Below are 13,014 nucleotides of genomic sequence, written 5' to 3' on the forward strand. Positions count from 1 at the left end.
CCCTGGGAGCCGCAGAATGGAGGAGAAAACCAGGCGAGGGGAACCAGTGCAAGCCAACTCCCCCACGCAGCACGGGGGTCTCCTCCATCCCGGCTCTTGAGCCTGGGAGATTCTCCCCCCCACCCCCCCCACCCGAGAGGCCCCCAGCCGCGCGGTTCCCATCCCGCCTCCCCCGCCCCCCGACTCCGCCCGGCTCTCTGCGGGAGGACGGGGGGGGGTGGGGAGGACGCGCGCTCCGCCCCGTTCCCCGTCAGCCAATGGGAATCCGGGCCGCTCAAGCCCGACTCCGCCCCCACCAGGGGAAACTTGTGCGGGGGAGAAAAGTTTGTACAGACGCTGCCAAGCGGAGCCGCCGGAACCCCAGCTACGAAACCCCGCCGCACGCGAGGAAGATGAACAGCCCCAGGTCCGAGCCCCAGGCCGATCGCACACCGAGCCGACCCCGGGGCCCCGCGAACGGCCTCCGCGCCAGCCGCCAGCTGCGGTAGCCGTCCGTGCTCGCCCGCCGCCGGGCGGAGGAGGGCGGCCAGGCCGAGGACCGACGCTGCGCGCCACCTGCTCGCGCGGCCGCACACCTGGACGCTGCCCGGGGAGGGCGGGCGGGCGGGGGGCGGTGCACCGCCTCTGCGGGCTCGCTCGGCGCCCAGGCTGACACTCACCGCAGAAGAGAGAGGAAGGGAGGGGGGACGCAGATCAAAGAAGAAACCCCAGCCCCGTCTGGTGTGATCCCCCCCGACGTCCGGCTTGGCTCTTGGCGTTCTTTGAAGCTCACCGCAGTCCCGGAGCCTCCCTTGGCAGTTCCTGAAAGCCGGCTCGGGGCGGGCCGAAGGCTTGGCGAGGTCCTCGGTGAGCGAGGGGCTGGAGGTGGGGGGCAGAAGGCGGGCTGGAGGAGGGCTGAACGCGGTGGGGGGTCCCCCCGGGGCGCAGCGCGCTCCCGGTGAGATGGCTGGGAAGCCACGGGGGGGGGGAAGGGGAGGGTAGACAGCGTGGGGGTCGGGCGCGCCCACGGGGGACCCGACGCTCGTCCATCGCTTGAGAACGAGTCTGTCGGGAAGATCATCCCCGCCGCTCCCCGCCCCACGTCCCCCACCACCACCACCCCGAGATGCTTGGGCGCTGGAGGGAGTTGCGCTGGGTGGCCGAGGCGGGAACGGCAGTGATCGGCTGATACATATTCATGTCCGCCCAGGGGTGCTGCTGGCTGAGAAAGGAGCCGGGGGGGGGGGGATCTGGCTGCGGATCCGAGCGTCGGGTGCCCTAGCTCCCCGGGTCTCCTCTCCCCCGTGGGAGTGCTGCCCAGCCAGGACTCCGACCCCTTGACGGTGGTCGTTTCTGCTCACGGCTTCTCCCTCCTCCCCCCTCACCAGCCCCAGACCGAACTCGCCCCGCACACGCCCGGGTCGCCCCCACGCCGCCGCCCGCCGTCATGTCCACGGCCGGGGGCAACACGTCCGCCTCCCCGTCCGCGGCCGAGCGGCTCAACAGCCCGGTGACCATCCCCGCGGTGATGTTCATCTTCGGGGTGGTGGGGAACCTGGTGGCCATCGTGGTCCTGTGCAAGTCACGCAAGGAGCAGAAGGAGACGACCTTTTACACTCTGGTGTGCGGCCTGGCGGTCACCGACCTGCTGGGCACGCTGCTCGTGAGCCCGGTGACCATCGCCACCTACATGAAAGGCCAGTGGCCCGGGGAGCAGCCGCTGTGCGACTACAGCACCTTCATCCTCCTCTTCTTCGGCCTGTCGGGCCTCAGCATCATTTGCGCCATGAGCATCGAGCGCTACCTGGCCATCAACCACGCCTACTTCTACAGCCACTACGTGGACAAGCGGCTGGCCGGCCTCACGCTCTTCGCCGTCTATGTGTCCAACGTGCTCTTCTGCGCGCTGCCCAACATGGGCCTGGGCCACTCCCAGCGCCAGTACCCGGGCACCTGGTGCTTCATCGACTGGACCTCCAACGTGACGGCCTACGCCGCCTTCTCCTACATGTACGCGGGTTTCAGCTCCTTCCTCATCCTGGCCACCGTGCTGTGCAACGTGCTGGTGTGCGGCGCGCTGCTCCGCATGCACCGCCAGTTCATGCGCCGCACCTCGCTGGGCACCGAGCCGCAGCAGCACCACGCGGCCGCCGCCGCCGTCTCGGCGGCCTGTCGGGGCAACCCGGCCGCGTCCCCCGCCCCGCCGCGCGTCAGCGACTTCCGACGCCGTCGGAGCTTCCGTCGCATCGCCGGCGCGGAGATCCAGATGGTCATCCTGCTCATCGCCACCTCCCTGGTGGTGCTCATCTGCTCCATCCCGCTGGTGGTGAGTGTCCTGGGGGAGGCGGGGAGGGAGGAAGGGAGGGGGGAGACCTACTCCACACGCCCCCTCCGCCCCCCACCCCGTGTGTGGGTTCCATACTCTCGGGGACCGTCCCTGCTGGCCTTTCATCTTCTCGGAGCTCCCGGGCTCGCTGGGTGAGGGGCGGAGGGGAACCGCGCAGAGGCTGCTCGGCGTCAGGGGGGCCCATCTCCGTGGAGATGGCAGAGGGGTGGCTCTGTCGGGTTCTGGGGGTGCGTCTTGCATTCTGTCGCTCTGTAGAGCTAGAAGAGAGATCGGGTGCTTTTCAGTCTAGTCCGACTCCTTCACTGCCCCAGAGGAAGGGAGTCGCGGCTGAGGGCAAGCCACCCGAAGCTGCTGCGCTGCGTTCCCAGTCCTCCTGGTGACAGGCCTGGGAGGACATCTTAATGCACGCAAATGACCATTCCTGTGTGGAGTGTGGCCGACACCCAGGGTTCCTTGGTCTTTCGACATACCAGGAACCAAGGGTTTCTTGAGGGTCCTTTCTGGACAGGCTGATGTGCATGGGGTATGAAATTTGAATTCTCAGCAACCCCAAGGAAAGTTCCCTATGTTCATAGAGAAACTGAGGTGGAGGGATAGTTCTTATTTATTGCCGAGTCAGAGTCCTGTGGTTTGCAGGGTCTAAAGTTTATCCAGCTCCAAACCCTGCTCCTGTATCTCACATCCTGAAATCCTGCCACCTGTGTATGGCTTCTAGAACATTGCTCAGTTGGGCCTTCACTCAGCGACTGTTGGAGTTTTAGTTCATTTCATCTTAAGGGTAACACCCTCTTTAAAATTGGCATTGAGTTTGCTAAAATATTGTGAGCAGAAAAGTTCAAACTCCTGCTAGTTTTTCCACTTTGCCTATGCATTATCAGATTGCACACTCACGCACGCGTGCACGCACACACACACACACACAAAACAGATGGGCAAATGAACGCAATTTTTCTTAGAATTTATCTTGAAAGCCACTATTTTGTAGTTTTTTCGTCTCTCAAAACACTACCTTCCTGGGGATTTTAAACTACCAACTGAGGATTTGATAAAGTACCAACTCAATAAATGTAATGGACTATTACTGTTTTCTTTCTTTTATTAATACTGTCCAGGGATCTTTGATGTAAAAAATATTCTATCTCTGCTGAAAGTGAAGGTACACGGAAGAACTCAGCAATGGCAGAGCACCAGCTTACAGTAGCTTCTTGCAAATTTGTATAAACAGAAGTAAATATAATTAACCAGAGGAGCCTTCAAGCCCTTCCAGAACCCAATGCACTTTGCAGAGTTAAGTCACACTCGAGTCACATAAATATATTTTACTGTCTATAAATGTCATTTGCTTTATCTTGTTACGCAGAACAGCATGAGATTTTGAGGGAGTCTTAGGTTTTGCCAAACACTAAAGTGACAAACTGAATGTGTGTTATTTCCAGAACATTCACTTGAAGGTACTGAGGACTTAGGGCTAGGAGGCTAGCAACATGCACGTAGTTTCTAAAGGCTTTGGTTCTCACACAGCCACCAAGAAAGTTTTTCCTTTTGCATCTGAGGATTCTTTAGCATCTGTTGATTGAAGTGGTAGACCTGGCTGGAAGGCCATTTGTGACAGTCTCCAACATTATTTGACTATCCAGTAGTAATAAGTGGTTGCAATTATATTTCTCATTTGCCAGTTGGCATTTTCCTGAACAAAAATACCCTGAAAGCATGTTAGTAACATGTGCTAAACTTTAAGTAATCTCAAACTGCAATTTGACCACTTGTACTTTGTGAGATATTTTTTAAAAAATCATAGAAATAGGAGTGGCTTCAGTTTTGAGCCTTTACTTTGGATTACTAAAATCTCATTTCACAATCACTTTAAATGTAAATTAATGGTAAGCAATGGTGCATAACCCTGCCTACCTACACACCCACAATTCGGCAATTACTGAAAGAATCAGAAGGGAAACTTATTCACAGTTGTCATCTTCCTTGGCTTGCTTTTAAAACTTTGCTTCCCTCTTCCCCACATTTTGAAAGTTTCTGAAGTAGCTCAGATTTAAAGCAGTTGTACTTGTTTTGAATACCGCAGGCCCCATTGGATGGATCCCATTTGAGGGAAATCAGAACCTTTCAATCATTTTAAAGGATTTTAAAGGGCTGCTAGTCCCCCAAATATAGGTTCCTTGGAATTTCAGAAAGTTTGACACAATGTAGAAGAAAAGCAAGTAACAATAGAAACACAGTCAAGTTTTTGTGAACTTTGCCCAAGAAAGAGGCTCTTTAAGTGCCTCTTGAAGATAGTTGATATTGAGTTTATTATAAAAAGTAAAATTTAATTTGTATTATACATATATATATATATATATATATATACCTCATACATCAAGCTGATATTGGAATGGAAATTTGAGAAAGGTTGAGGAATCAATTATGAATAAAAGGAATATTGTTTAAACCTACAAAATTCTCTGAAGTGAAAGAAAGCAATGAGCAGAGGATCTATAAATAATATTACATGTCCACATGTAAGAGGAAGATGATTCTTGTCATTTTGGCCCACTTTTCTATTTGCAGCTGGTCTCGGAATTTTTTTTAAACAGAGCAGAAGCTGAAGAGATGCAAGTATATGATTAAGATAAATAAAAGATATTGCATGTTTTAGGAACAGAGCAAGACAGTCTCTTAAAGCTCTGCTATTAAATACTGCAGTTTAATTTTTGGTGTGCAATTTTATAGTTACAATACTACTGCTAACATGAGAATTATAACCAGATCTTTGGCCTCTGGACTGAACTGTTATGTGTTATGATTCAGAAAGCATTGTTGCCATGCACAGTCAAGGCAAGGCTATGTTTATTACTAATTTGTTTCTTTTCTTTTTCTGAACTATTTTCTTTTAGAAGTGGGATGGCTAATTTGCTTTTATCTTCTACTTTGGTCACATAAACTTTAAATCTTTAAGAAAACAGCTTCCTGGGGGTATTTACTGAGTTACTTACTATCACCTACTCATCCCTATAAAGACATCACAAGCAAAAGCTTACAGAAGCAGATGAAAACAGTACATAGGTACTTTGGTGGAAGTGGGGGCCATTAGATAATTGAATCAATGTCAGCTGAGGGAAACTCATTTCAGTGGCTAAAAGTCATGCAGTAAGTTTGGGTACAACTACAGAAGAATCCAAAGGGTTTGATTACTTTTTTTATTAATTTGAGTAAGTTTTTTAATATTACAATTCCTTGAAGCAATGTTTTTAGTTATAATATGAAATTCTAGCCCAAATAGTAGTACCTTAAAGACTGCAGAGTAACATAAAAGTAAGGTATTTCCACATCCGATAGCTCATTGGAATCTTGAAAAGCTCCAGAAAGGAAGTAGATAGACCAGTGTTTTATTTTCCTCTAGAATTTAGAATTTTCTACTAACTACAAAGTTGTAGGTTTAAAAACCAAATAAATCTGCATTGTAGACATTTACCAATAGTTTAAGGAACTTGCCTTCAAGTATGTGGCTAGTTAGAGATCCAGTAGGAACAAAAATGAGGTGACTTACCCAGCCCAGAACATTTTCCATTATCCTTTAAGAAGAAAAAAGTAGTGCTAAGAACTTCTAGTAGCAGCTGTGTCAATTCTGGACTCTCCACAAAGTGGTGATAGAACTGAGCATGCCCAGATAATTCCTTTCTGTGCTTGGAGCAGTGAGGTAGCATAAAAGCACAAATCTAGCTGCAGAAGTATTGTGAATGTTTTAGAAAAGAAGGAAGGAAGGAAGGGAGGAAGGAAATCCTTATTAATATTTCAGCGTTCATTTTTTCAATCAGTGTTCCATGCAAACATAAGTAAGCATGAAGCTTGTGTTTTTATTTTTTTTAATTTTATTGTCAAGGTGATGTGCAGAAGGGTTACAAGCTTGTATTTTTAGTACTATGTCACTAACCATACTTTAAAGCTATCCCTTACCTGAAGTTTTAAATTATTAGAATATTCCCCTGTGGTCAAGTTTTCCTATGTAGGTTACAAGAAAAGCTGTTAGAGAGAATATATATGTTCCCTTCCAGCAATTTTGCTAATAAGCACCCAAAGAATGTGTGCAGAGCTCAGGCAGAATTTGAGCAGAGGTTTGCTGGATTAGAACACTGGGTGTTTACCTGTACAGCTTATATCTCCCCTTGTAATTTTCCTGAATTTCACCTTCTTGGAAATCTGTCAAATCCTCCTCAAGTTTTATTCCAGATTTCTTAAGCCTCAACTTCTAGTTATTGTCAAGAATTTTAGAATACTGACAAGGAATCACATGCTTACTTCTGCAGCTACTACCAAAAAATAAATAAATAAATAAATAAATAAGGACTCACTTTCAAACTGGAAGAAAGTAGTAGTGTTTATATTCCGTGCATGTTTTAGGATATTTTCCCCTCTGACTCAGAGGGTTTATTTTTTTAATTAGTAGCCCACTCTTCCAAAACTGAAAGCTGCCTGAACTTGTTTATTTGTGTAACATATAGAGGCTGTTAGACAAGAATTCCTATATGAAATTGAAGAAGTGATGCGCATATTTTCATTTCAAAGCTCATCTGAGTCCCTCTCCCTTTGGGGAGAGGAAATCAAGTCACCCTTGTAAATAATACAGAGTTTGCTGTATTTATTCAGGCATTACAAAATGCATGATGCTTTTATTAGTTTTTGTTTTTAACATTCTTTGCACAGAGAATACTGTGCAAAGCAAAGCTCACTAATATTCTTTTCAAGTAGTCCCACCAATTTTTTTTTCAGTCGTAGGGCCTGAACTCTGGGCCTGGGCGCTGTCCCTCAGCTCAAGGCTAATGCTGTACCACTTGAGCCACAGTACCACTTCTGGCTTTTTCTGCTTATGTGGTGCTGAGAATTGAACAGGGCCTCCTGCATGCAAAGCAAGCACTCTACCACTGAGCCACCTCCCCAGTTCCAATCTCACCAATTTTGACAAGGTTTTTCCCTATATTTAGAATTTTAGGGTGTGTACTCATCCTTCTGTTATCTTGTAAACTCCCCTTTACTAATTCAAATGAATTGATCCATCGTGGTATTTTGCAGTGTTGTAAGATACTCCCTCCATGAAATGCTAATCTACAGCATTTTTGTTACAGCTTTCTTTCATTCCCTTCTATAATGGTCAGAATTAATTACCACTGTGGGCGTAGGGAGCACAGGTGATTCCTTCCTGGCTCTTATCACCTTTACTTACAAAAACCCATTAACTTTTTGCAATAACTGTGACTTTTATAAAAATCACAGAAATTTATAAAATAACACCTTGTATTCTATTTTAACTGTTCAGAAAATTCTTTCCCTTCAGTAATAACCAGGGTTCCTTTGACATTGGTGTAGAAAATTATCCAGAAACAATAAAAAATCTTACAGGTGCAAAGTGTGAGGATTCCAGTCTGAGTCTTGGAAATGGCTGTTGAAAGGGCATCCTAGGGGAGAGGAATATACTAAGGACTCCTAGCTGGAGCAACACTGCCACCTCCAGGCCATACATCTCTAGTTCACACAAACTGCCATAAAACCTGATGCTAATAGATTTAAATTCATCATTCCTTTTGCCCTTTGGAGCATAATATGGGATGTGAATAAAATTCTAGACCTCATAATTTTGACAAGTTCTCAAAAATAATTCTTAAACAGAAATCTATTCTAGTGACCACCGAAACGCACCATCAAATTCATGCCAGAACCTGGGTCTGAGACCAAACTTTATCACCAACAGAGGGAGATCTTGACAAGGTCAAAACCCCAAGTCTCAGCACCATATCTGAGAAAAGTCTTATCTTCCAGCCATCTCTTAGGGCCTTGTATAGCTTCTGGAAGGGAGAAACCAAGATGCTTGGGTTTTACTAGGTTTTGTTGTCACTACTTTGTTGTTACTGTTTGTGTTGTTAACTGTTGTTACAGTTTTAAGTATGCTAAAGCACTTCTCCACCTAGAAATAGTCCCAACCCAGTTTTTACTCATTTGTCTAAAGTTTCTTTTAAACCATATATGTTTTAAACCATATATGTTTTAAACCATATATGTCTTTGTTATCATTTATTCTAAAATCCTTTTTTAATGCATCATATACAGTTGTTTATTCTAATTCATTCCTACCCATTTTTCAAAGACCAAGATAGTAAATAAATCATTTGGCCACTTTATATTATGAGAATTATAAGGGCCATGATTCCTTTCCAAAAGTCTGTAGAACCAGAAATGTTTCAGAATTTCTTGTTGTGTGGGTGGGAGGGGGTTGAGGTGGGGGGGGTTGAGGGGTTGGTTCAAGGCCTCACTGTGTGGCTAAGCTGGCCTTGAACTCACAGTTCTGCTGCCTTTGCCTCTTGAGTACTAGAATTACAGTTACACATCACAAGATATGACAAAATGTATAGTAGTTCCAGAAGAACTGGAGCAACACAGGAATAATCACTCTAAGTAGAATAACTGACACTAACACCATCATAATTTGTTCAACTTAGGTTCTAATGCCAAGTTTAGGTTTAGCTTTGCAGTCAAGTAAGTTTCCAAAACAAAGAAAAAAATTATCAAACAATAACAACAATGTCTTAATGAAGTATTTATTGGTGGACCTGTATCTGACTGCCATCTAAATTTCAGTTATTGAAGAAACAGATACTTAGCTCATTGATCAAGCATCACCCAGGAATAATCTTCTTAAAAATTGACTTTTGCAGATTAATGAAAATTATTTCTTTAAAATATTTTTGCTGTCTTTTATCTAAATTGCTGTTTTTCTAGAATATTCCTATCCTTTCCTGGTGATTCATATGAGTCATTAGTTATTACACTCTATGATAAAGCAATAAGGTCCTGAAGTCTTGTTAAAGTTAGAAATGTTTGATTCTAATTTACAGATTGAAGGTCTAGCCATGCTGTTGTGAGTTGTTCTTTCTTTTATTTTCCCTAAGATTTCCTTCCTACTTCTCTCATACCTAAAATAATTAACAAAAACAATCACTAAAGACAAATGACAATGATCTCAAAGCTACCTTTTATACAAACTACAGGTTGCATCTTTAAGTAATCCTATTGTAGTTAGAAAGTCTAGGTAAAATAGAGTGAGGGGTAAGAATCAACGTGTGAGTTATTTTATTGACACATCTTTTGTGCTAAGGAATATAATGTCAGACTTTCTTAAGTTTACACCAACCCATGCTCTTTTCAATGAATGACTTCCAGAAGGTGATGTATCATTTCATACCTCTGTGACTGCACATAGAACTCGCTGCAGAGTATTACTTACTTACTTCTGAGTTTAACAATTCTCACTTACCCATCAAAATTCAGTGCTGAGAGAAGACATGCAGGTAAAATGTACAGTTTGGTGGCTGAAGTCAAATTATCTTCGAGAAGAAATGCAGCTGGAGAAAAGGGGCTGGGGGAAGAGTTTGGGATAAAGGAATGATTGTTGACTTGAGATAATTACTCTACAGGGGGAAAACAAAAACTATGAAAGCCAAAATTAAATACACATACTATGTTCTAGTAGTTCTAGATGATAGGAAATTCTGATGTTGGTTCAAAAGTTTCAGCACCCAGGCACCTGTGGCTCATGCCAATAATCCTAGCTACTCAGGAAGCTGAGATCTGAGGACTGGAGTTAGAAGCCAGCCCAGGTAGATTCTTAATCTCCAATTAACCACTCAAAAACCGGAAGTGGCTCTGTGGCCCTAAGTGGCAGGATGCTAGCCTTGAACACAAAGAGACTCAGTGACAGTGCCCAAGCCCTGAGTTCAAGCCCCAGGACCAAAAAAAAAAGCAAAGTTTACAGCATATTCTGTGTACACACACAGCATATATGTATGCATATGTATATGTGTGTGAATGTATATATACACATATATGCATGTGGTGTATACACATTTATATGCATGTGTATATATATATTGGCTGATTGTGTCAACTGCATTTTTCTTGTCACTTACCAAAGACAGTAGTTGAGGTTGCCAGACGTTCCTTCACGCTTCCCAAGTTGTTTTAACGATCCAGTCTCAACGCGGGCGTGTCACTCACTCCGCAGGTGCGCGTGTTCATCAACCAGCTGTATCAGCCCGAGGTGGTGCGCGACATCAGCAAAAACCCAGACCTGCAGGCCATCCGGATCGCCTCGGTGAACCCCATCCTGGACCCCTGGATATACATCCTGCTGCGGAAGACAGTGCTGAGCAAAGCCATCGAGAAGGTCAAATGCCTCTTCTGCCGGCTGGGCGGCGGGTCGCGCCGGCACCCCCCGGGCCCGCCGTGCTCCGAGAGCCGCAGGACGTCGTCGGCGCTGTCCAGCCACTCGCGCTCCTTCCTGGCCCGCGAGCTGAAGGAGCTCAGCAGCACGTCCCAGACGCTGCTGTACCTGCCCGACTTGGGCGAGAGCGTCCTCGGGGCCAAGAACCTGCTGCCGGGCGTGCCCGGCGGCGCGGGCCCGGCCCACGGGGACCGCGCGTCGCTGAGGACCTTGCGGATGTCGGAGACCTCGGACTCCTCCTCCCAGGGCCCCGACTGCGAGGGCGGCGTCCTGCTGGCGGAGGAGGAGGTCGGAGGGCCTGGCCGGGAGGCGCCCGCCCCGAAGGGCAGCGCCCTCCAGGTCACCTTTCCCAGCGAGGCACTGAACTTATCCGAGAAATGCATTTAGTCAGGAGCGCGGGGGACGGGGCGCAGCACTGTCCTGGGACTAATGATTGAAACAGATCCTGTGCAATAGACACGCCCTGGAAGCACTTAGCATGCTCAGAGGGGCTCCGCCTGCAGCGCGCACACTAGAGAACGGTCGGGCTCCCGAGCACTTTCCCAACCATCCCGTTGAGGGACACGAGTCCAAAGGCGGTGGGGACTGTCACCCTGCGTCGCGCGGGGAGGGCGGTCACAACTTGATGGCTGAGCCATCCAGGGATGCTTTTTTTTTTTTTTTTTTTTCATGACACCAAGAACTTCTCGTTGGCACACATCAGAGGGCTCTATGCCAATGGACTGTGGCTGATTGAAGTGTCTCACTAAACGCATGAAATGTGAATTTTTATCATTGTAAATATGGTTTAAGGTATTTAAAGTACGTTCTTCTCCGTGAGAAGGTTTATTGTTCATACAAGGTATAATTAAATGATGGTCACCCCTCTCGTCAGCGTAACCAGCTGAAGTTGCCAATGTTGTTGGTTTTGTTTTCTTTTTCTTTCTCCATACACAACCGAGGAATTTGTGGAAGATTTGGTGAAATGAATATCTATAAAATAGATGTTTCTAAGAGTTTGGTATTACTGAAAAAATAAAAGATATTGTTTAATATGTGAGAATTGTAGTCTAAACTGTAATTATTTCGATGCTATGTAGAATAGCTTTTAAAAAAAGATTTTAGTGTCGTTCCCTTTATTTATCTAGAGAATTGTGATTTCAGAACTTAATGCCCTGGTAAATATTTTCAGTGTTAGTCTCCGCTAATTGGTACTTTATAAAATATAATGTAAATTTTTTCAACCCTTTTGTAGCTTCCCCATAATTGAAGTGTATAATACAAAAACTAAAAAGTCTAGGCAGGTTTTTCTCCCCCTGACAGTGTGCATAGTCTTATGTGCCTGAGGAATGACCTAGAACATCCTTTGAAATGTCAGAGGAAGACAAGTTGTCCTACAAAAACCTTTGAGATGTGGGAGGAGCGTGGGTGTGGTTAGATTCACAGCACTTATGTGTCAGAAGGGTTGATCAACATAAGGTTCAGCACTTGTACTCTTCTGGGTCACCTCACTGTTTGGGGTGACACCCAGTAAGCTGCACAGATATTTGGAGAACTTTTCTCAAAGAATAGTAAGCATGTTTTGTTCCTTAAAGTGTTTTTGTGAATTGCTTGGTTGTGATACAGTTTTGAGCCTGGTAATGATGATGTTAAGAAGCAGTTGTAACAATTGAAATTATTTTGGAGATGACAATAAATAAATGCATTCAATCTGAGTTCTCTGTCCTCAGTTTTGCTTACTCTTTTTTTTGGGGGGGGTCCGGTTGTGGGGCCTGAACTCTGGGCCTGGGCGCTGTCCCTCAGCTCTTCAGCTCAAGGCTAGCACTACCACTTGAGCCACAGAGCCACTTCTGGCTTTTTTCTTTTTTTCTTATGTGGTGCTGAGGAATCGAACCCAGGGCCTCAGGCATGCAAGGCAAGCGCTCTTCCACTGAGCCAACTTCCCAGCCCCCTGTCCTCAGTTTTGAAAAACTTGTATGGCTTTGTTTGAAGTCATCTTCAATATCGTTTGAATTTTAATTTTTATTCTGGAATAATTTTAAATTATTAGTAAATTGCAGGAACAGAAGAAAACATTGGATGAACTTACTGGAGAATGTTATTTAGAAATAACCATTTGAAGGATAGCCTGCATGAGTTATCCACAAAGTGTATGAAAACAGGTGCTGGACTACATTCAAACTTGCTATGGCTGAAATCAAACTTGGGATTCTCCTGCTTTGCCTATCAAGTGTTGAGATTGTACAAGTATATCATTAATGATTGGATGGGTCTGGGATACCTTCATTTTCAAAAAAGCTCCTGGATGAGACTAAACCTTCCAGTATTAGGACATACTCAACTAGCAATAATTCCTAGAAATTATTTGCAGGTTTTAAAGACCTTTGAAAAGATTCATATATATATATATATATATATATATATATATGCACATATAGACACACAT

General features: G+C 45.8%; 1 protein-coding gene across 1 annotated transcript; it reads left to right on the forward strand.

The window, feature by feature from the left end:
• The first annotated feature begins 345 nt into the window (after positions 1-345).
• Ptger4 (prostaglandin E receptor 4) lies at positions 346-12,283 on the forward strand. Its single transcript, XM_070041089.1, has 3 exons — positions 346-846; positions 1,368-2,305; positions 10,371-12,283. The coding sequence occupies exons 2-3, from the start codon at positions 1,427-1,429 to the stop codon at positions 10,974-10,976; spliced, it is 1,485 nt and encodes a 494-aa protein (XP_069897190.1). The 5' UTR covers positions 346-846; positions 1,368-1,426; the 3' UTR covers positions 10,977-12,283.
• Positions 12,284-13,014: the final 731 nt, after the last annotated feature.

This window comes from Dipodomys merriami, unplaced genomic scaffold (assembly GCF_024711535.1).
Source record: "Dipodomys merriami isolate MVZ:Mamm:240054 unplaced genomic scaffold, mDipMer1.0.p SCAF_30, whole genome shotgun sequence".
In the NCBI taxonomy this organism is placed as follows: Eukaryota; Metazoa; Chordata; class Mammalia; order Rodentia; family Heteromyidae; genus Dipodomys; species Dipodomys merriami.

What these genes read in the sequence shown, in the direction of transcription:
- Ptger4 (XM_070041089.1), top strand. Translation starts at nt 1,427, where the DNA reads ATGTCCACGGCCGGGGGCAACACGTCCGCCTCCCCGTCCGCGGCCGAG. An exon ending in TCTGCTCCATCCCGCTGGTG is followed by an intron (nt 2,306 to 10,370) that starts GTGAGTGTCCTG and finishes CTCACTCCGCAG; the next exon opens with GTGCGCGTGTTCATCAACCA.